Source organism: Cardiocondyla obscurior, linkage group LG08 (genome assembly GCF_019399895.1).
Source record: "Cardiocondyla obscurior isolate alpha-2009 linkage group LG08, Cobs3.1, whole genome shotgun sequence".
NCBI classification, from domain to species: Eukaryota; Metazoa; Arthropoda; class Insecta; order Hymenoptera; family Formicidae; genus Cardiocondyla; species Cardiocondyla obscurior.
This window is the reverse complement of record NC_091871.1, coordinates 1,645,910-1,667,265: the sequence shown is the minus strand read 5'-3', so window position 1 is coordinate 1,667,265 and position 21,356 is coordinate 1,645,910. Positions and strand designations below refer to the sequence as shown.

General features: G+C 31.0%; 7 protein-coding genes across 9 annotated transcripts in view; 1 reads left to right on the top strand and 6 right to left on the bottom strand.

The window, feature by feature from the left end:
- Positions 1 to 21,356, top strand: part of LOC139104946 (uncharacterized) — a 50,002-nt gene that overhangs the window by 3,363 nt on the left and 25,283 nt on the right. The window lies entirely within an intron of this gene.
- On the bottom strand, positions 113 to 3,918 carry LOC139104968 (odorant receptor 4-like; the record flags this gene model as incomplete). Its single annotated transcript, XM_070660775.1, has 6 exons — positions 113 to 1,721; positions 1,882 to 2,037; positions 2,340 to 2,455; positions 2,601 to 2,704; positions 2,992 to 3,484; positions 3,642 to 3,918. Coding segments are annotated over 6 exons (1,200 nt in total), but the record flags the coding sequence as incomplete, so codon positions are not given.
- Positions 4,680 to 7,576, bottom strand: LOC139104832 (odorant receptor 4-like). The gene is made up of 7 exons (XM_070660542.1): positions 7,561 to 7,576; positions 6,856 to 7,119; positions 6,210 to 6,690; positions 5,967 to 6,066; positions 5,651 to 5,770; positions 5,359 to 5,514; positions 4,680 to 5,247 (listed from the first exon to the last, which is right to left on the bottom strand). Exons 1-7 carry the CDS (start codon positions 7,574 to 7,576, stop codon positions 5,194 to 5,196), a joined length of 1,191 nt encoding a protein of 396 aa, XP_070516643.1. The 3' UTR covers positions 4,680 to 5,193.
- LOC139104951 (odorant receptor 4-like) lies at positions 8,233 to 10,750 on the bottom strand. The gene is made up of 5 exons (XM_070660754.1): positions 9,882 to 10,750; positions 9,241 to 9,721; positions 8,944 to 9,043; positions 8,733 to 8,852; positions 8,233 to 8,587 (listed from the first exon to the last, which is right to left on the bottom strand). Exons 1-5 carry the CDS (start codon positions 10,075 to 10,077, stop codon positions 8,375 to 8,377), a joined length of 1,110 nt encoding a protein of 369 aa, XP_070516855.1. The 5' UTR covers positions 10,078 to 10,750; the 3' UTR covers positions 8,233 to 8,374.
- LOC139104831 (odorant receptor 4-like) lies at positions 10,886 to 13,397 on the bottom strand (the record flags this gene model as incomplete). The annotated part of the gene is made up of 6 exons (XM_070660541.1): positions 10,886 to 11,449; positions 11,590 to 11,745; positions 11,853 to 11,972; positions 12,092 to 12,191; positions 12,475 to 12,955; positions 13,124 to 13,397. Coding segments are annotated over 6 exons (1,185 nt in total), but the record flags the coding sequence as incomplete, so codon positions are not given.
- On the bottom strand, positions 14,932 to 16,875 carry LOC139104830 (odorant receptor 4-like; the record flags this gene model as incomplete). Its single annotated transcript, XM_070660539.1, has 6 exons — positions 14,932 to 15,115; positions 15,214 to 15,369; positions 15,471 to 15,590; positions 15,737 to 15,836; positions 15,962 to 16,439; positions 16,590 to 16,875. Coding segments are annotated over 6 exons (1,200 nt in total), but the record flags the coding sequence as incomplete, so codon positions are not given.
- Positions 18,709 to 20,541, bottom strand: LOC139104950 (odorant receptor 4-like). Of its 2 annotated transcripts, XM_070660753.1 has the most exons (6): positions 20,349 to 20,541; positions 19,721 to 20,198; positions 19,494 to 19,593; positions 19,228 to 19,347; positions 18,968 to 19,123; positions 18,709 to 18,874 (listed from the first exon to the last, which is right to left on the bottom strand). In XM_070660753.1, exons 1-6 carry the CDS (start codon positions 20,455 to 20,457, stop codon positions 18,821 to 18,823), a joined length of 1,017 nt encoding a protein of 338 aa, XP_070516854.1. In that variant the 5' UTR covers positions 20,458 to 20,541; the 3' UTR covers positions 18,709 to 18,820. The 2 variants fall into 2 exon arrangements, with proteins under 2 accessions (XP_070516854.1, XP_070516852.1); XM_070660751.1 differs by having other exon boundaries at positions 18,709 to 19,123.

The window sequence follows — 21,356 nt, the reverse complement described above, 5'->3', positions numbered from 1 at the left end:
TTGAAAGAACAAAATCGACCGGCAGTGATTTGTAACGGCGATCGTGCTCGACACATGATAATCGCTAGCAGCCTCGCTTCTCGCGTTGATAAATTGTACCAACTGCAGTCATACGCCGCGTATGCTATTTCCGTGCTCTGAAATTTTACATTTAAAGAACCCCAAGAGAAACACGAGTCACAAAATTGTGGTCAAAGACCTCCTGAAAGACCTCCCTACGCTGTATGTCGGATTATAACGTCAGAAGCGAAAATCTCGCACGATGAAAATTCGCGTGTGCCACTTCTGGTGCATTTTGCAAATGTGCTAAAGTGATTAAAAATATTTTTTCTTTAAAATATCTTTTTATTTGACAATGGCAGGCAAAACTTTTTGCCAAGTGGTATCACACGTTCGACGTCACGATTCATATATGGCTGCGGCGAATACTGAGGGGCCTTAAAATATGATAGTTGTTTTCTGTATATCAAAATTTAAATAGTACCCATATATGACGTCGTACGTTATTTATTTTTAATAAATGTAGAAGAAAACCCGAAAGAATAACGTGACAGACAAAAATTATTTGATTGTGAGTTTCAATGGCTAGCAATTATTAAACACATAATTTTTTATTTTCTAATTGTACGATTTTTATACGTTTAGAGAGAAAATAACTAATTATTATATAAAGAAAAAAGGAAAGAAAATGTTACAATAAGAAGAAAAGCGTGTTTGTCTCGCTTATTAGCGTTCAAAGCGTCATGCAGATTGCCTTAACACGAAAGCGTGTACCACAGTTAATGACTATATTACTCTAAAGTACAGTTATCATTGCAAAACGAAATAAATGGAATGGCTTTCTAGAATAATGCTTGGAATTAAACAATTCTAACGTTTAAATTTAATTTTGGAATATAATTAAAAATATAATTTAATCTTAATACATCAATATATTAATAAAGTTCTCACTTCTGACGTAACAATCCGATATCTTGCGTAGTTTCAACAACAAATACGTTGCAGCACTGATACGTTAAAATATCGTGAGATCTAAATCAATAAATCTGTCAATAAAGTATTAGTTTTATTTTTTAACTTTTTTTTACTTTAACTTTTTTTTTTACATATTTCTTAATTAAGGCACTACTGTGCATAAGTAAAGCAAAGAACTGCATATATCAATTTAATGTTATTTATTACTTTTATCACTAGTTTTATCAAAATTAATGATTCATTTAAATTGAATGGACTATTTATTAACAAGAAAAAAATTAAAACGAGTTAATAAATTTATTAATTTACGATACGAAGGTTCCCTCTGTTGAAAACGTTCGCAAATGAATGGCGATGAGAAACATATAAAACTCTTATGGTATACAAAATATTATACATTTTTCAACTATCGATTAATGTTAAAATTAATATTAAATAAATCTATAACGTGACGAAAATAAATAATAATTTTTAGTTTCAAATTTGATTTAAAAACTATAAGCTCTTATTAATAATTACTGTACAGAAGCAAGTAAATAATTTGACTAGCAACCGAATATTATCTTGATATACTGCGTAGAAATGTATATTTTTAAAGTGTTACAGGTAGTGCATATAAACCCGTTCATTTCATAATACAAAAATCGTAGTGAATTATACGAAATTAATGTAGTTTTCCAGAATTATATCGTTTAATCTCTTATTGTTAGCAACACAGATAGGTATCCCATTGATGTCTTCAAAGTCTAAACAAAGTATAAAATAGAAAAACTACCATACATATCATAAAACAGAAAGCAGCTTAATTTTATACAATAAGCTTAAAACAATTTCTTCATATGCATACAATTTCTAGTCGCATATTAATAAAATAACGTGTTCCCTTATTTTATTATTATATCTTACTTTTCCGAATAACTCTATTGAAAAGGTACCAAACTTTCCAGCTGTCAATCTCAGTGGCAACGTAGAACGATATATAATAAACAATAAATCCCTTGCATTTTTTGACGGTAAATCGTACCACTTGCATTCAAACACGCCGTAAGCCATTTTGGTGCTCTAAAAGTTACTCAAAATTTGTATCAAGGATTTTTTTTGCAGAAGTCGATCATGAATCTAGCGGAAACACTTCAACTTCTCACCTTTTATTGTAGAAAATTTCACATTATTAATTTTACATAAAAAAAAAAAAAATAATCGTTGCCTTTTAATTTTTACAATTCATTAATTTTTATATCTGTTATTTTATTATTTTAATTTCTAAAACTTGTTGCTTCATATAGATTTTATATTATATGAGAAAAATGATTCATAATCGACTTTTCAATCGCGATAGTAGATAAAATTATTTTATGCGTTACCTCCGATACAAGCTTTTCAGCCGAGTAACAATATGCATACATAGTTGTCAACACAAGAGCGATGTAAAATGAGAGAAAAATTATTCTGACAACGGGTACTTTTAAATTATCTGTTACTATCTGAAAACGACACATTTTTTTTATTGCGATAAACCAAAGTGCAATGCAAAATATTATATAACAGAGAAAATATTAAAAGGCTTAGTAAACATTTAATTCTATATAAAATCCATAGACAAGAATATATATAAATAATCCTACTTACGGTGAAAACCTGAAAAGTTATAACACACATTTGAAAAGTGGTGGCCAACACCTGCATGAACAGCATCGAGCTGTAGCAGCCGTCAATCGTCTTTGCGTTCCTTAAGGATTAGTACATTATTTCACTCGTTATACATTTAGCAACTTATCACAGTTTGTTTTATAAGTACTTTTTATTTACTAAACCTATTTAATAAATTTTTTCATTAAGTTATTAATTAAAAGACGAGCTTTACTTGTCTCTCACAATTTTAATAAACTAAAAAAAAATATATTTAACGTATACTTATTTTAAATTTTACTTTTAAAAGCAATTTGTTCTATATAAAAAAAGATTATTGCTTAAATTCACTCTATCGAGTAATACGGTGGAAACTTGCGAGCGTACCTGATGAGATGCTCGTGTCGTACAATAATGGCGGCTAGACCTTCCCTGAATTTCGAGGAAGATATAGATTTCGTAGCTAATTCGTTGACTAGATTATTAAGCGTCATCCGAAGGTTTATTAGTTGGGCACATACATGTAGCACGAGAATTGAGACAAAACTGTCGATGGAATAGTTAGCGAGAACCGAATAGGTGCCGCCGGAGAGTTGAATGAAATAGATAATTTCATAGGTCGGACTTTTGTGAATAGTCTCAAACGGTAGCCGATAGACGAGGTACCGTCGGGATTGGTGAAGAGTTTTGAAAAATCTCAGTAGATGGAAAGAAAGATAAAATATAATCGTCCCCACTGCGGCCATGCAACATTTAAACGATATGCTCCGGCCGCGTTTGGCAATTTTCATCATGGTACTTCGTTCCCAGTTGCTTGTCGAAGTCATCCAATCGGCCATGATCGATGCCATTAGCGGCCGAAGTGCTTTTAAGTAGAATACAACGTGTTAATTTGAACACTATTTATCAAAACCGAGTAACGTCTTTGTAAAAGTAGAGAATTTATTAACGGAGAATTTATGCTTAAATTAGGGAGATTACAATTAGGAAGAGCAGAAATAAATCCACTCAGTTGATATTATCGCGAAAAGCTAACTTACTTTCGCCGTGGTACCAAGTAACGACCAATTTGCACGCTCCCATAAAGCTAAAATTGGCGGAGGCAAAGTTCTCCACCATCCGCGACACGTCACCCCAAGCACGGATGACATTCATCATTTGCGGTGCGGATACATAAAGGAACACAGTACATGAGACGATAAGAAACCTTATGTTTGCTCGACGAAATTCACTCAGAGAGATATCAGGATCGGGCCATACGCCAAATATCCATAGCCACTGGCGACTCAGTGCAAATACGTAATTCAAATCTGATAAAATTAAATTTCAAGACGAGTGTCATTGCGGAATATTAACTTCGATATTAATTTGTCCCATTATTTTCTAACATTTTTTCCTAGGTATATTTTTTATTAATTAATTTAGAAGCTATTTAGTTTTCTACTTTCCGTTCTAACACCGTTGTACATATAAAAGGATTTAGTTTACTCATATTATTTTTTACAAAAGGCTATTACGAGAAATAGCTTACATTTCTCTCGGCTCGTATAGATAGTAATTAGTATTAAAGTAATAAGTGACAAACAAAATGAATAATCTCGTAATAAATCACGTTTAAAATATTCTAATTATTATGCATTGCATGTCTAAAAGAATGTATTATTAAAAAAAAAAGTGAAAAGTTAAGATATTTTGATGTGAATATTTTTGAAATTTTTCTCAAGATATTCTACCTTCGTTGACATTCATTGATGTTCACGGCGCGAAAATAATGGTTTGACTGAATCGTTCTTCGGGATTCTACCAAACCATTATGATTTTTGCGCTTGCTCAGTACATAAAGGATTTAACCACCATCTTGTGACCACTTCCGCAAACCTTTTATTGTACAAGAATCAATAATAATACGATCAACATTGCTGTGATTGTATTGTTGATTAAAATTAATTATTATAATTCTTGCTTTTTTTTTTAATATTATTTTTTTTAACTAAAAAAGATCAGCTGTTAATTCTCAAAAGATCGTATATTATTCATTTTGTTCTGTACAATATTACAGATTTTTTTTACTAAAATTTATATTAAAAAAACTTTTATAAATTGATTTGCACTGAAATAGATACTTTTTGTATGTAAATACTATATAAAAAGATAAAAAAAAGTACTCATACAATTTTAGATTAAATCAACGATTATTTTTTTCAATCCGTCATTGTCGACAACAAATACTTTATTCATATTTTCACGTGTATTTATATGTATAGAATGTCTGGTAATCATCGTGACATTTTTTGTGAGTAGATAAAATGAGTTAAATTAAATAAAAATGTTTTTTTTGCGCCAACAAATCATTCGTAGCTATCCATAATTTATTACAAATATTCTTTTTTAATAAAGCATTATTTTCTGAATAAAAAACTTAAATTACGATGCCATGATAAATAAATAATCCGTATTGTGATACGTAATAGCATATATTCCATTAGCAAAAATTATCTTAATAATTTATATAAATTTTCTAATGTAGTACAGAGAATCATAGCAATCAAAAAGATCAAAGTAGTTTAATTTTCTGCAGTACTATGTTGTTTAGTCCATAATTGTTAACAATGCAGATAAATAACCCATTGACGTTTTCACCATCTACATAAGATAAAAATAATGATGATAATAATCGCATTTCTATACATATATGTGTGTATATGTATTAAGAGGCATAATATTCAGCATATAGAGTATGATAAGATATTTTACCGTTCCGAACAGTTCTAATGAAAAATTTCCAAATTTCCCAGCCGTCAGTTTAAGCGGAATCGTGGATCGGTATACCATAAACATTAAACTTTTCGCGTCTTTCGACGATATATCGTACCATTTGCACTCATACACGCCGTATGTCATATTGGTGCTCTAAAAATTACATATATAACATTGTTTATCTAATATTAATTATTTTCATTCTCTTTTAAATCTATTTGTAACTCTCTTTTATTTGATTAATTTCTTTGCATATAAAAATAGCGTTTGATTTACATAATTTACTTACCTCTATTAATAATCTTTCAGCTGAGTAACAGTACATATACAAATGTGTTAGTATAACAAAGAGATAAAATGATAGAAAAGCAGTTTTGAATAGAGGGACATTAAAATGATTTGATACTATCTGAAAATAAAATTTAATATCTTAAATATTAATAATTTTTTATAACAATTGTATTATAACATTAGAGTACATATCTGAATTTTAAAGCGAAAGGGAATTATTATTCAACTTATAAAATAAAAACAATTATTATATCTTCTTGCGTTGAATAATAACAACAGACATCAAATTACCGTATCGATATCATCTCACTTACCGTGTAGATTTGAAAACTTTCAAAGCACAGCTGAAAAGTTATGGCCAGCATATTTACAAGTAACACTGTGCTATAGCAGCCGTCAATTGTTTTCGCATTCCTTGAAAATTTATATATATATTAGATTTATTTATTATTCATTAACAACTAATTTAAATAATTTAAATAATTAATTTTTACAAAATTATCAAATTTACCGGTGTGTTGTATTAACTGGTTAGACTTGACATTTTTCGGACTTACCCGATGAGATGCTCGTGACGCGTAGTGATCATAGCTAATCCTTTCTTGAACTCCGAAGAAGTTATAGATCCTTCAGCTAATTCGTTCACTAGTTTGTTGAGCACGTTTCGCAGGTTTATCAGCTGTGCGCATACGTGTAACACAAGTATCGAGATGAAACTGTCGATGGTACTGTTGATGAAAGCCGTATAGATACCGCCGAGAAGTTGAATGATAAAAGTGATTTCGTAATTAGGGCTTTTTCGAACGTTGTAAAAGTAAGCGAAGTGATACACGAGGATCCAATGACGCTGTTGCATGTTTCGATAGAACTTGATGAAATTTATGTACAAGTAAAACATGACGGTACCCAACGACGCTAGGTAACATCTAAGGGATAAGATTCTGCCACGTCTCGCGATATTTAACATTATATTTCGTTCGTGATTGCTCCTCGAAGTCATCCAGTCAGTCATTACCGACGTCATGAGCGATCGAAGCGCTTTCGAATAAACATAGAACGTATCATGCAAGTAACATAGGCAAAGACTCATTTTTATGTAAATTGGTGCACAGTATTAATCTTAAAATTACATAATTAAATTTACATACTTATATCTGTTAAAAAAAAAAGAAAAAAAAATATAGCTTTGAAACGATAACTCACTTTCACCATAATACCAAGTGCAGACCAATTTGCATAAGGCCAGCAGGCTGTAGTTTGCAGAGGCGATGTTTTCCACCATTCGAGACACGTTACCCCATGCGAGAATCATATTCGTTATTTGTGGTACAAACACATAAAGAAACACAATACACGTAACTATTACAAATCTTATGCGGTGAAATTCACTCAAAGACACGAACGGATCGGGCCATACGCCTAACATCCACAACCATCGGCGGCTCAGCGAAAATGCATAATTTAAATCTAATCACAGAATTAACAGTTATAAAAATTTTTTTAATGTACAATATCAGTTTATTGTTGATATAATTTAATATAATACGTTGGCTGCTAATGCCTTTCAGGTGAACACGACATTATTCTGCTTTATCGTGTCAGTGTATCATCAATGATTTATTTGAATATTACCAATAAATTAGAAATATATATTTTTTTTTTGTATTTGCTGCTCTATAAATAGTAATTTAATTTTAATTTAATATTTGGCAAAGTTTTACGTAATTCAAAGCGAAACAAAAAGTTTTATTAGCGCGCGTAGAATTGAAGGTGTAAAATTGATATCGTGTTACATATATGAAGCACAATATAATTATAATTATTTTCATGACGCGGTTAATTTATCATTAATGTTGATAGAATTTTGTCATGCAAGCGTTTTTCTATATTTCTCGAAATAATATCTACCTTCTTTCACGTTCATTATAGTTCACTGAACGACAGTTATCGTTTAACTGAACCGCTCTTCATAATTATATCCAAGCGTCTGAATTGCGCTTGCTCAGTACACAAAGAATTGTATACTACGTGTAGATTTTTTAAACCCTTTCGGATCACAATCAATAGAAGCAATGTTACAGTATGTAACGTGAGGCCACGATTGCAACACTTGTTCTTCGATTACGAGCAAGAGCGTCTGATCCGACAAAGGCATTTGTTAATTATTGCCAAGCAGTACAAAGTTTATGAAAAAAATAATTAAAAATTTTGAAAGAGATTTAAATATAATCGCTCAGATGAGAATGAATTAAATTTGTTTGTCTTTCGTAGAAAATAACACTTAATTATTGAAAGTATAACAGTAAGTGATAATGGTAACGTGTCTTTCTTTGAATACGATATTTTCGTCCGAATTAAAAATTACGTTCACAACTCAATATGACTAATTTGCTTTAAGTTGCACAAAAAGATTTATTCACGGAGCAAATTTATATTACATGTTACATGCATTATCTATTGAGTATATAGAAAATAGATGATACTTCAGTTCGCGCAATTACTTTAACTTTATTTCAGCACTTTTCTCTTTAATCCATCATTGTCAGTAATGCAGATAAATATCCCATTGACGTTTTTACCGTCTGTATGAAATAAAAATAAGATATTATTTGACGCGATATGTGGTTGTGTTTCCTGATATTGTGAGTGATAATAAACTTTTAGGCAATTTAGTCTGTATTGCGCACAGTGACTTTATTTAAAAAATTGTTAGGGTATGTTTTTACTTAATTAATTTAAAAATATATAAAAGATACAATAATTTTTTTTTATATCTTACCGTTGCGAACATTTCTAATGAAAAAGTTCCAAATTTTCCGGCTGTTAATTTAAGCGGAATTGTAGATCGGTAGGCCATAAACATTAAATTTTTTGCGTCTTTCGGTGATATGTCATACCATTTGCATTCATACATACCGTACGCCATGCTAGTGCTCTAAAAATTATATTTTATTTTTTTTTTTATTAAAATTTATTCAGTTTTATCTAAATCAATTTACGTTTATCTAAACTTTTCAAATTTTATTTTATTTCTTTCTTTTTATTTCATTTAAAAAGGTGTTTAATACACAACTACTTACCTCTATTAAAAGTCTTTCAGCTGAATAACAATATATATATAAATGTGATATCACAAGAAGGACGTAAAACGATAGAAAACTCACTCTCATAACAGATATATTCAAATTACTTGTTATCATCTGAAAATTAAATTTATTTATCTTTATTGCCTTGCAAGGAATAAATTTTTAATTAAAGTAATTAAAAGACCAAATAAGTTACCGAACTTACCGTGAAAATTTGAAAGGCTTGAAAACATAATTGAAAGGTAACTGCAAACATGTTAATAAATAATACTGTGCTATAGCAGTCGTCAATCGTTTTCGCATTACTGTAAATTTATATAATTCTTACTCATTATTAAATACTGATATCAACATTAAAATTATTTTATACGTTATCTTTACATACTTTGCTAAATTTAAACAGTTTAGGAAAAAAATTGTATTTAAATAAATTATTTAAGATTTCAATTTTTTAAGTAAACTGACATTTTCTGTGGAAGCTTTTCGAACTTTTCGCAAATACCTGATGAGATGTTCGTGACGCACAGTGATCGTGGCTAATCGTTTCTTGAACTCTGCAGAGGATATAGATTTTTTTGCTAATTCATCGACCAGATTGTTTAGAGCGGATCGTAAATTTATCAGCTGCGCACATATGTGCAACAGTAGTATCGAGATGAAACTGTCGACGGTACTGTTGATGAAAGCCGTATAGATACCGCCGAGAAGTTGAATGACATAAGTGATTTCGTAATTCGGGCTTTTTCGAATGTTGTAAAAGTAGGCGAAGTGGTACACGAGGATCCAATGTGGCTGATGTATATTTCGATAAATCTTCATAATATTGATATACAGATAAAATAAGAGAGCGCCCGATGATGTTATATAACATCTAAAAGATAATGTTCTACCATGTCTTGCGATATTTAACATTGTACTTCGATCCTCGTCGTTTTTTGATATCATCCAATCGGTCACAACGGACGTCATCAGCATTCGAAGTGCTTTTGAATCGAATACGGTATATTAGTATACGAATAATACGTGCAAACGGGACTCTGACTTTGTGAAAATGTAACTATTGCGAAAGGTTAGTCGTAAAATTACGCAATTAATCGTTATATTTAAATTACTCAAAATGAAAGCACTTTAGACGTCACTTACTTTTACCGTGATACCAGGTGCAGACTAATTTGCACAATGCCAACATGCTATAATTGGCAGAGGCGATGTTTTCCACCATTCGAGTCACGTTACCCCATGCGAGAATCATGTTCGTCACTTGTGGCATAAATACGTACAGACACAGAATACACGTAATGATCAAAAGTCTTAAGCTATACTGATGAGATTCACTCATAGGCGCAAATGGATCAGGCCATATGCCTAATATGCGCAAACCTTTGCGACTCAGCGAAAAGGCATAATTTATATCTAGTCACAAAGTCGAATTTTATAAGGAATATTCTTTACGAATCGTGAACTTTATTGTTAATATTAAAAAGAAATCTTTTTATTAATTTTTTTTAATTTTTTTTACCACGTCGGATATAATATTATGAACTGCAAATAATTATTATTTTACCGGAGTTAAATTTAATTTTTTTTAGAAAAACATTTATTTAAAAAATTCTTTTCTCTGTTTGATTATGTATTATTATCTTGAACAAAAGATTTTTATTGTTTTTGCTGAGAGATAGGTCGTGACTAACTTTTAAGCCCGCAAAAAGCAGAAATAAAAAAATAATCCGCGCGCGGTAGAATTCACCATTTATTTATGCGTCACGTTCAACTCTACTACTCGAAAGCAAGTTTTAGTTGGTGTCGCAAGTTTTTTATCTGTCGTCGAAAACTTTCGAGGAATATGAAGTTCCAAACTTTTACAACAGATGTACCGGTGTACAGAGACCAGGCAAAAAAATTATTCGAACAGATTTTAGTGACAATTTGTTAAAAGCAAGTTATTTCTCTCACTTAAAAAGTAATTATTACATATCAAACATATATTTATATTATTAATTTAATTATATTTAATCGTACTACTCATTGACTGATAATAATATTACATTTTTATTAATGTGTTTATTTTAAAAATAGTAATTTAAATTTGATTTTATTTTCTGCCAATTTTTGTAAATTTTAAGCTGATATAAAAAAAATTTATTTTTAAACGTTAGTTTTATATTATGTTTTATTATATTATTATTTTATACAACACGTTTATTTAATATTAAAATTAGTAGATTATCGTAACGTTTTTATTATTTTTTTTTATTGCGAGATAAATTCCACCTTTGTTAACATTCATTGCTGTACACCGGACGAAAATTATTGCTTAACTGACTGTTCTCTATGATTATACATATGAAACCTCCCGATTTTGCGCCTGCTCAGTACGCGAAAGATTCAACGATAGCAATAGTGGACAGTATGTAATCAAATGTCATGGATGCAGCACTTACTTTTGACCATAAGCAAGACGTTTATCCGACGGGGCTATCTGTTTATTAACGTCAAGTAATACGGAATTTTTATTGACTCAAAATCTTTAAAGAGTAACTGAGGTACGAATTTATTAAGCTATATAATAACATACATAAACTTATTAACATTGAGTAGAAAATACATATTAATCAAATACGCGCAGTTTTTGTAATTATATTTTAACGTGGTGCTCTTTAATCCATCATTGTCAGCAATGCTGATAGATATCCCATTGACGTTTTCACCGTCTACATAAAATAAAAATAAAATCTATCATACTCTTAACCTTTGTCTTTAGATAGTAACAATGTTATTTACACGTGGTTTTTAGTAAATTTATTTAAAAGACATAATATTCAACACAAAGCATGACGAAGATAACTCTCACCGTTCCGAACATTTCTAATGAAAATGTTCCAAATTTTCCGGCTGTCAATCTAAGTGGAATTGTAGATCGATAGGCCATAAACATTAAACTTTTTGCGTCTTTCGGTGATATGTCGTACCATTTGCATTCATACACGCCGTATGCCAGACTGGTGCTCTAAGAATTTTATTTTTATTTTTTCTTATTAAAGCTTATCTAATTTGATCTGTTAAATTTTTTTTTTTTTTTTTGCTTAGAATACTCGCATTGCAAAATTACTTTACCTCTATTAAAAGTCTTTCAGCTGAGTAGCAATAAATGTACAAATGCGTCAATACAGTACCGAGATAAAGCAAGAGAAAAGCCATTTTGATAATAGATACGTTGAAATGATTTGATACTATCTGAAAATAATATTATATACTCGAATATTAAACTCGAATTTTAAGTATCTTATAACGTTAAAGACGATTGTTAGCCAATTTTCACGTGTATTAATTGTAAGATAATTAATTTTATTTACCGTGTAAATTTGAAAGCTTTCGAAGCAGAGCTGAAAAGTAGCGGCGAACATGTGAATAAATAACACGAGGCTGTAACAGCTATCCACAGCCTTTGCGTTTCTTAAAAAATTCGTACAAATTTATTCTTTATTACTACCTAATTACAATTATGCTTTTACGCGAATCTCGAAACGGATTTAAAGTCTTCAATTTTTTAAATCAACTGTTAGTTTTAATTTTTATTTTTTAATTAATTTATAAAAAGAAAAGCTTATTAAATTTTGTTTTAAAGTAAAATAAATTGTTAATGATGTGTCACGAATAAATCACAAATAAATTGCCGTAAATTTTAAAGACATGTCTTGCACTATTAAGTAATTTGTCTCAAAGCTTCTCAGCTTACCTGATAAGATTTATATGACGCATAGTGATCGCGCCTAATTCTTTCTTAAATTCCGAAGAAGATATAGACCCTTTGGCTAGCTCGTCCACCACATTTCTTAATGCCGTTCGTAGATTTATTAGCTGCGCGCATATGTGTAATAAAATTATTGAGACGAAGCTATCGATGCTCGAATTGACGAGGGCCGTGTACAGCCCGCAAAGAATTTGAATGAAGAACGTGATTTCGTAGTTCGGGCTTTTGTTAATGTTGTAAAGATAGCTGAAGTGATAAACGAGAATCCGCTGGGGCTGATGCATGCTACGGCGAAACTTCAGGAAGTTCATGAACAGAAAAAACATACATCCGAACCCCGCAACCCCGTAGCACCTTAGGGATAAAGTCCTTCCGCGTCTCGCAATATTCAGCATTGTATTACGTTCTCCGTCGTTTTTCGAAGTCAACCAGTCGGTCATGACCATTGCCATTACCCCTCGAAGAGCTTTCAGATAAAATGACACGTCGTTACGAATAATGCGTGCAATCAAATATCCGATTTTAGAGAAATTTAACCGTTTTAAGATATTATTCTTTATAAACGAAATAATTAATCTTTATGTTTAATGTTCCGAATAATTAATTAGAATGTATTTTGGGAGTGGTCACTTACTTTTACCGTGATACCAAGTACTGATCAGCTTACATAATGCCAGCAAGCTGTAGTTTGCGGCAGTGATGTTCTCCACCATTCGAGTAATATTACCCCAAGCGAGCATCACGTTTGTTATTTGGGGCATGAACACGTAAAGGCACAGAAAACACGAAACGATTACGAATCTTATGCTTAACCGGTGAGAATCACTCATAGGCACGAATGGATCGGGCCATATGCCCAGCAGCCGTAAACTCTGACGGCTCAGCGCGAATGCGTAATTTAAATCTAATCATGAAGAATTTTGTAAGAAATATTTGTAGTCAAGTAAAGGCTTAATTGGTAATTACAAAAAGAAAAATTTTTAATACATTTATCACTTTTTATTTTTTTTTTATTAATTTACTTTGAAAAATTATATAAAATAATATATAAAAATAAAAGGGAAATAATATTAATAATAGAAATAGTATATTTTTATTATTTTATCAAAGTTAAACTGATTTTAGCAATGACTGTCTGTAAAAGATTTTTCTTCTTTTATACGATTTTCTATTATTCCTCTGACAAAGAGTTGAATTTTTATCGGGTTTCAGTTTTTTTTTCTTTCGAAAAGTAAAAGTTTCCGAGAAACTCTTTATCTCCAACGCGGAGAAATCAGAATAAAGTTCAAGCACACAGCAGCTTAATTCACTCTTCATTTATGCATCACGGTCAACTCTACTACTTGAAATCGAGCTTCCGTTAGCGTTCTAAGTTTTTTGCTTTTTGCTGGTTTCGCAACAAACTTTCGTGAAAAACAAAGTTTCGTACTTTTACGATAGATATACAGATGTACAGACGCAAAAAATTATTCCTCGAGATTTCAACGATGAATTGTAAAAGCGAGATATTTTTGTCACTTTCAAATTAATATTCTAATTTTATAAATCCATTTCTTGTGTATTTGAATAATTAAAGATTTTTTAGCAAGCGATAAATTCTTCACAATTATATTAAATAACAAACCAAACATGTAGTCACTTAGAAAAAAAAAATTTTTTTTAACGTAAAAAAAATTAAGACAACGTAAATTGTAATGAAAAATAACATAAACAATTAAATATTAAAATTAGCAAATTAAATATCAGATATTATTACCAAGACAAATAATATGTTTTTTTTTAAGGATTATATGTTAACGTCTACACAACGCTTGTATTTATTAATATTAATTGAATATCGCGTTACGAGCGTTTGCAATTCTTGCGAGAAAAATTCTACCTTTATTGACATTCATTGCAGTTCACCGAACAAAAATTATCGTTTAACTGAGTCGTTCTCCATGATTATACAAAACTGTCTGGATGTGCGCTTGCTCAGTTCGCGAAGAACCTACCATCTAGGAGTGCTTCTTTATACCTTTTCGGATAACAATCAATAGGAACAGTAGTATGTAATCAAGTATCGTGAATGCAGCACTTAGTTTTTGACGGTTAGCAAACATATCGCCGGACAAAGCCGTTTATTCAATAACAAAAAATAAGTGTGACTTACATCAAAGACTAAAAGCTTGCAATAAGATTTGTTATCAAGGGTAATAAAGTGCAATGTTTTGTCTTCGACATATCGCAACGCAGACTTTTACTACTTTACTTATTTTATTTGTTATTTTACTCTTGGTGATAGGGTTTCGATGAAAATTTTAAACTAAAATTAAAACAAGTAATTTTGTAAAAATTACTTTTTTCTTTATCGTTGTATTATCTCTTTAATTAAAAAATTAAATTACGATTAAAAAATTAAACAATTAAATTAAGAATATTTTTTTTTAACTAAATAATTTCTATTGCATAAAAGCATGTATTTTTCAAAGTAAATTATATTACAGATAATTCGTATAAACCAATTATCATAGCATGTAGAAAATAAATATTAATAACTGCGCGGAATTAATTAACTTCAATATTATTATGTTTTATCCATCATTGTCAGCAATGCAGATAAGTATCCCATTGACGTTTTCACCGTCTGTGAGAAACAAAAATGAAATACGAATCTTAATTGTTGTTTGATAGTACACGGAAAGAAAAATGTAACTTTATTATGACGTTAATTAAATATCTTACTGTTCCAAACATTTCTAATGAAAAAGTTCCAAATTTTCCAGCTGTCAGTTTAAGCGGAATTGCGGATCGATAGGCCATAAACATTAAACTTTTTGCATCTTTCGACGATATGTCATACCATTTGCATTCATACACGCCGTATGCCATACCAGTGCTCTAAAAATTTTATTTTTTATTTATTTTTATTTAAAGTTATGTAATTTGGTCAGTTAATTATTTTTTTTCACAAAAACGGACGTTTGCGTTAATTACTTTACCTCTATTAAAAGTCTTTCGGCCGAGTAGCAATAAATATACAAATGTGTCAGTACAAGAACAACGTAGAAAGAAAGAAAAGCCACTCTAATGACAGATATGTTTAAATGATTCGATACTATCTGAAAACAAGATTTATTTATTTCTACTGATTTCTTATTATTTAATGAATCAATTAAAGTATTAAACGTATATGTATACATACATAAAAAAAATTTATATACTTTCTAAACTATACAGAAAATTAAGATAAAATTGTTTTACTAACCGTGAAAACCTGAAAGCTTTCAAAGCACAGTTGAAATGTAGCGGCTAACATATGTATAAATAATACTGCACTATAGCAGTCATCAACCGTCTTCGCGTTCCTTAAAAATTCATACGAATTTATTATTTAATTACAATTTATAAGTCAAAAAAAATATCGAACAAATTACTGGAAATTAATTAATGCTTTTGTGGTAAATTATTCAGATCGATTTTTTCGGCATACCTGATAAGATGCTCGTGGCGCATAGTGATCGTGGCTAAACGTTCCTTAAACTCCGCGGAGGATATCACTTTTTTGGCCAGGTCGTCAACTAGTTTATTGAGCATCGTACGCAGGTTTTTTAATTGCGCGCATATGTGCAGCAGAAGTATCGAAACGAAGCAGTCGATGGTAGAATTGATGAGGGCCGAATACATACCGCCGGAGAGTTGGGTTAAAACCGTGATTTCGTAACTCGGGCTTTTCTCTGTGTTGTAGGGAAAATTAAACTCGTACATGAGGGGTCGGTGGGGCTGATGCTTGTTCCGATGATATTTCAGAACGTGTAGCGAAAACCCAAACAGAACTGTACACGACGACGCCATGTAGCATCGTAAAGCCAAAGCTCGACCGCGCTTCGCGATACTTAGCATCGTACTCCGTTCATGATCTTTTGATGTCATCCAGTCGGTCATGACAGACGTCATTAGCACTCGAAGCGCTTTTAAGTTTAAACAAAGTACGTCAATGCGAGTGTGCGTAAACGGAATTATTACTAGACTGTCATAAAATTGTTTGTCTTTGTACTGCATATTTAGTATTTTCGCGTTTGTTAAATCTCATTTCTAAAAAATTGAATGAAATGACTTACTTTGTCCGTGATAACAAGTGCCGACCAATTTGCATAACGCCATTAGGCTGAAGTTCGCGGACGCGACGTGCTGCACCATCCGTGCCACGTTACCCCAGGCGTGAATCGTGTTAGTTAGCTGCGGTACGATCACATAAAGGCACAAAATGCACGTAACAATAATAAATCTTACGCTTAATCGTTGGAAATCACTTAGAGGTACGAATGGATCAGGCCATATGCCTAATATCCATAAGCAACGACGACTCAGCGTGAAGGCGTAGGATAAATCTAGTTGCAAAATTAAATTTTATAATTTTTTTATTAATTATTTTGCTGACTTTTGGTATAAGTTATTGTTAATCGTGAATGAATTTGAGAATTATTTCACATTTTATGAAGTATTATTTTTTTAATTAATTTTAATTGTTATGAAATATTCAAGTTAAATGTCTTTTATTAAAAAAAATTTTATTTTAATATTTTTTTGCTGCATTACGTATTATTATTTTGGGAGAAAATGGTTTTCTAAGAGCTAAAGTTTTAAACAAACTCTTTGTCTAGAGCAAACAGAAAGAAATAATAATACGTTCAGTTTTGAACTAACTTTTATACTGAAAAACACTTGAAATCAATTTAGACGTCGAAGGAGGAAGCTTTTTACAACTGTAGAAAGCTTTATAACGAGTGATTCGTTCGTTGTGGCGAACTTTCTCAGAACACTAATGTAAGTTCCGAACTTTAACACAGACATATAGACTCCCGGCAAAAAATTATTTGAGGTGATGTTTCCGATAAAGCGAATTATCTCTTTTATTTACCAAGTAAACGTTAATTATGTAAAGTAAATTATTGCATACAACATAAAATTTTTATTAAATTATTTATTTTACGAATAATAAATCTAGAATTTAATCGTAATTAATTTTCTGAAAAAATTCGTAAAATTTTTACGAAAAGTTTTTGTTGATATTAAAATAATAAAAAATATAAATTTCACTTTATCATTATTTTATATTTTAAATCCGATCAAGTAAAAATGATGCAAAAAGATCCTTGAAATTTTTATCTTTATTTTCACAAAATTGTACCATTGAAACTCTCATTTTGTCGAATAACTAGTCTAATAATTTCACGTTTGTGTGAATCTTTTGATTTTTACATTGACAGTCGCAACTTTAAAAGAGAAGTTCACAAGTACCCTTTACTCAACATCACCCTTGTAATTTTTACGTTTTAGAGAATATGAATAGCGACTGAAGTGTCACAGACACTGAATGCCGCAACGCAGGCTGAATAGCCGTACTTCAGCGCAAATTTTAAAGAAACTTCAACGAGCACGGAATTACCAGGCTTGTTAATTAGTTAATTAGGAACGAGTGCTTTAGCGCTGGTAATGTATTAAGGACTTTTTTCTTTTTTTAATTAATGTAAATTTTTATATTATCATAATCTGCCAGGCTCACTTTTTTCCTACAGACACAACTCTTTCACACGGCGCGATTAATTATTTTTTACTTTTAGTGGAATGTCAAATTGCGAGCTCTTTATTAATTTTTCGACGTAAGCTCTACCTTTGTTAGCGTTCATCGCAGTTCACCGAACGAAAATTATCGTTTAACTGAGTTGTTCTTCATGCAAATCTGTCTGAATGTGCGCTTGCTCAGTACGCGAAGAATTGATCCTATCTAGGAGTACTTCTTTATACCTTTTCGGACAACATTCAATAGGAACAGTAGTATGTAATCAAGTGTCGTGAATGCAACACTTACTTTTTGACCGTTAGCTAACATTTCGCTTGACAAAGTCGTTCATTCAATAATATTAATCAAGTGTGCGATATTCATCAATGATTTAAAGCTTGCAAGAAAATTTGTTACCGAGGGTAATAAAGTGCAATTTTGTCTTCGACATATCGCAGCGCTGACTTTAACTACTATTTTTATTTTTTATTTTACTCTTGGTGATTAAGTTTTGATGTCAATTTTTAACTGAAATTAAAACAAAAGGTAATATTATAAAAATTAATTTTTCCCTTTATTAGTGTATTTTTTTTTTTAATTAGAAATTCAAATTACGATTAAAAAATTAAGAAATTAAATTAAAAAAGTTTTTTAACTAAATAAATTCTCTTGCATAAAAGCATGTATTTTTTAAGAGTAAATTATATTACAGATAAGTACATATAAATTTATTACTATGGTATGTAGGAAATAATTGCGCGAAATTTATTTACTTCAATATTACTCTGACTAGTCCATCATTGTCAGCAATGCAGATAAGTATCCCATTGACGTTTTCACCGTCTGTAGGGAACAAAAATAAAATGCGAATTTTAATTGTTGTCCGTGTTGCGCGGAAAGAAACATATTTATTCCGACGTCAATTGGATATCTTACTGTTCCAAACATTTCTAATGAAAAAGTTCCAAATTTTCCGGCTGTCAATTTAAGCGGAATTGTGGATCGATACACCATAAACATTAAACTTTTTGCGTCTTTCGATGATATGTCATACCATTTGCATTCATACACACCGTATGCCATACCGGTGCTCTAAAAATTATATTTTTATTTTTTTTTATCTAAATTTATGTAATTTGGTCAGTTAATTTTTTTTTGCACACAAAATGCACGTTTGCATTACAAAATTACTTTACCTCGATTAAAAGTCTTTCGGCCGAGTAGCAATAAATATACAAATGTGTCAATACAAGAAGGACGTAAAAAGAAAGAAAAGCCACTCTAATGACAGATATGTTCAAATGATTCGATACTATCTGAAAACAAGATTTATTTATTTCTTCTGATTTCTTATTATTTAATGAATCAATTAAAGTACTAAACGTATTTGTATACGTACATAAAAAAAATTTACACACTTTCTAAACTATACAGAAAAATAAGATAAAATTGTTTTACTTACCGTGAAAACCTGAAAGCTTTCAAAGCACAGTTGAAATGTAGCGGCTAACATATGTATAAATAATACTGCACTATAGCAGTCATCAACCGTCTTTGCGTTCCTTAAAAATTCATACGAATTTATTATTTATTTATAATTTTTAAACCAAAAAAATAATATCGAACACATTACTGGAAATTAATTAATGCTTTTATGGTAAATTATTCAGACCGATTTTTTCGGCATACCTGATAAGATGCTCGTGGCGCATAGTGATCGTGGCTAAACTTTTTTTAAATTCTCCGGAGGTTATAACTTTTTTGGCCAGGTCGTCAACCAGTTTATTGAGCACCGTACGCAGGTTTATCAATTGCGCGCATATGTGCAGCACAAGTATCGAAACGAAGCAGTCGATAGTGCAATTGATGAGGGCCGAATATACGCCGCCCGAGAGTTGGGTGAAAAACGTAATTTCGTAACTCGGGCTTTTTTCGGTGTTGTATGGATAGGCGAACTTGTACACGAGGGGTCGATGGAGCTGATACTTGTTCCGATGGAATTTCAGAATGTTTAGCGATACGTAAAACACAACTGTGCACGACGAAGCCACGTAGCATCGTAAGGCCAAGACTCTGCCACGTCTCGCGATATTTAGCATCGTATTCCGTTCATGATCTTTTGAAGTCATCCAGTCGGTCATGACAGACGTCATTAGCACTCGAAGCGCTTTTGGGTTTAAACAAGGTGCATTAATACGAGAAGTACGTAAATGGAATTATTACAAGACTGTCGTAAAATATTTGTCTTCGTACTGCATATTCAGTATTTTCGCGTTTGTTAAATCTCATTTCTAAAAAATTGAATGAAATGACTTACTTTGACCGTGGTACCAAGTTCCGACCAATTTGCATAACGCCATTAGGCTGAAGTTCGCGGAAGCGACGTGCTCTACCATCCGTGCCACGTTACCCCAGGCGAGAATCATGTTAGTTAGCTGCGGCACGATCACATAAAGGCACAGAATGCACGTAACAATAATGAATCTTACGCTTAATCGTTGGAAATCACTTAGAGGTACGAATGGATCAGGCCATATGCCTAATATCCATAAGCAACGACGACTCAGCGTGAAGGCGTAGGATAAATCTAGTTGCAAAATTAAATTTTATAATTTTTTTATTAATTATTTTGCTGACTTTTGTTATAAATTATTGTTAATCGTGAATGCATTTGAGAATTATTTAATATTTTATGAAGTATTTCCTTTTTAATTAATTATAATTGTTATGAAATGTTTAAGTTAAATGTTTTTATTATAAAAATAAAAATTTATTTTATTAATTCGTCTTCTTTTGCGGAATTGAGAGAAAATGGTTTTCTGGAAGTTAAAGTTTTAAACAAACTTTTAGTCTATACCAAATAGAGAGAAGGTATAATACGTTCAGTTTTGTATCAACTTTTCTACTGAAAAACACTATAAATCAATCTAGACTTCGAAGAAGGAAGCTTTTGTTACCGTAGAAAGCTTTATACATGTGATTCGTCCGTTGTAGCAAACTTTCGCAGAACACTTGTAAGTTCCGAACTTTAACACAACCATATATATTCCCGGCAAAAAATTATTTGAGCTGATTTTTCCGATAAAGCAATTTTTTTTTTATTTACCGAGTGAACGTTACTTATGTAAATTAAATTATTACGTATAACATAAAATTTTTTAATTTATTAATTAGTTAATTATGAACGAGTGCTTCATCGCTGGCTATGTATTAAAAACTTCTTTTTTTCCTTTTTTTAATTAAATATAAGTTTTTATATTATTATAATCTGCTAGGCTCACTTTCATCCGACAGACTTTAACGTGCAACTCTTTCACACGTCGCG

What these genes read in the sequence shown, in the direction of transcription:
- LOC139104832 (XM_070660542.1), bottom strand. An exon ending in CACTTGGTATTATGGTGAAA is followed by an intron (nt 6,691 to 6,855) that starts GTGAGTTATCGT and finishes TTTATTCGAAAG; the next exon opens with CGCTTCGATCGCTCATGACG. An exon ending in CGTCACGAGCATCTCATCGG is followed by an intron (nt 6,067 to 6,209) that starts GTAAGTCCGAAA and finishes TAAATTTTCAAG; the next exon opens with GAATGCGAAAACAATTGACG.
- LOC139104951 (XM_070660754.1), bottom strand. Translation starts at nt 10,077, where the DNA reads ATGAGTGAATCTCATCAGTATAGCTTAAGACTTTTGATCATTACGTGT. An exon ending in CACCTGGTATCACGGTAAAA is followed by an intron (nt 9,722 to 9,881) that starts GTAAGTGACGTC and finishes TCGATTCAAAAG; the next exon opens with CACTTCGAATGCTGATGACG. An exon ending in CGTCACGAACATCTCATCAG is followed by an intron (nt 9,044 to 9,240) that starts GTATTTGCGAAA and finishes ATAAATTTACAG; the next exon opens with TAATGCGAAAACGATTGACG.
- LOC139104950 (XM_070660751.1), bottom strand. Translation starts at nt 20,457, where the DNA reads ATGATTCTCGCCTGGGGTAACGTGGCACGGATGGTAGAGCACGTCGCT. An exon ending in CGCCACGAGCATCTTATCAG is followed by an intron (nt 19,594 to 19,720) that starts GTATGCCGAAAA and finishes TGAATTTTTAAG; the next exon opens with GAACGCAAAGACGGTTGATG. An exon ending in AAAGCTTTCAGGTTTTCACG is followed by an intron (nt 19,348 to 19,493) that starts GTAAGTAAAACA and finishes TCTTGTTTTCAG; the next exon opens with ATAGTATCGAATCATTTGAA.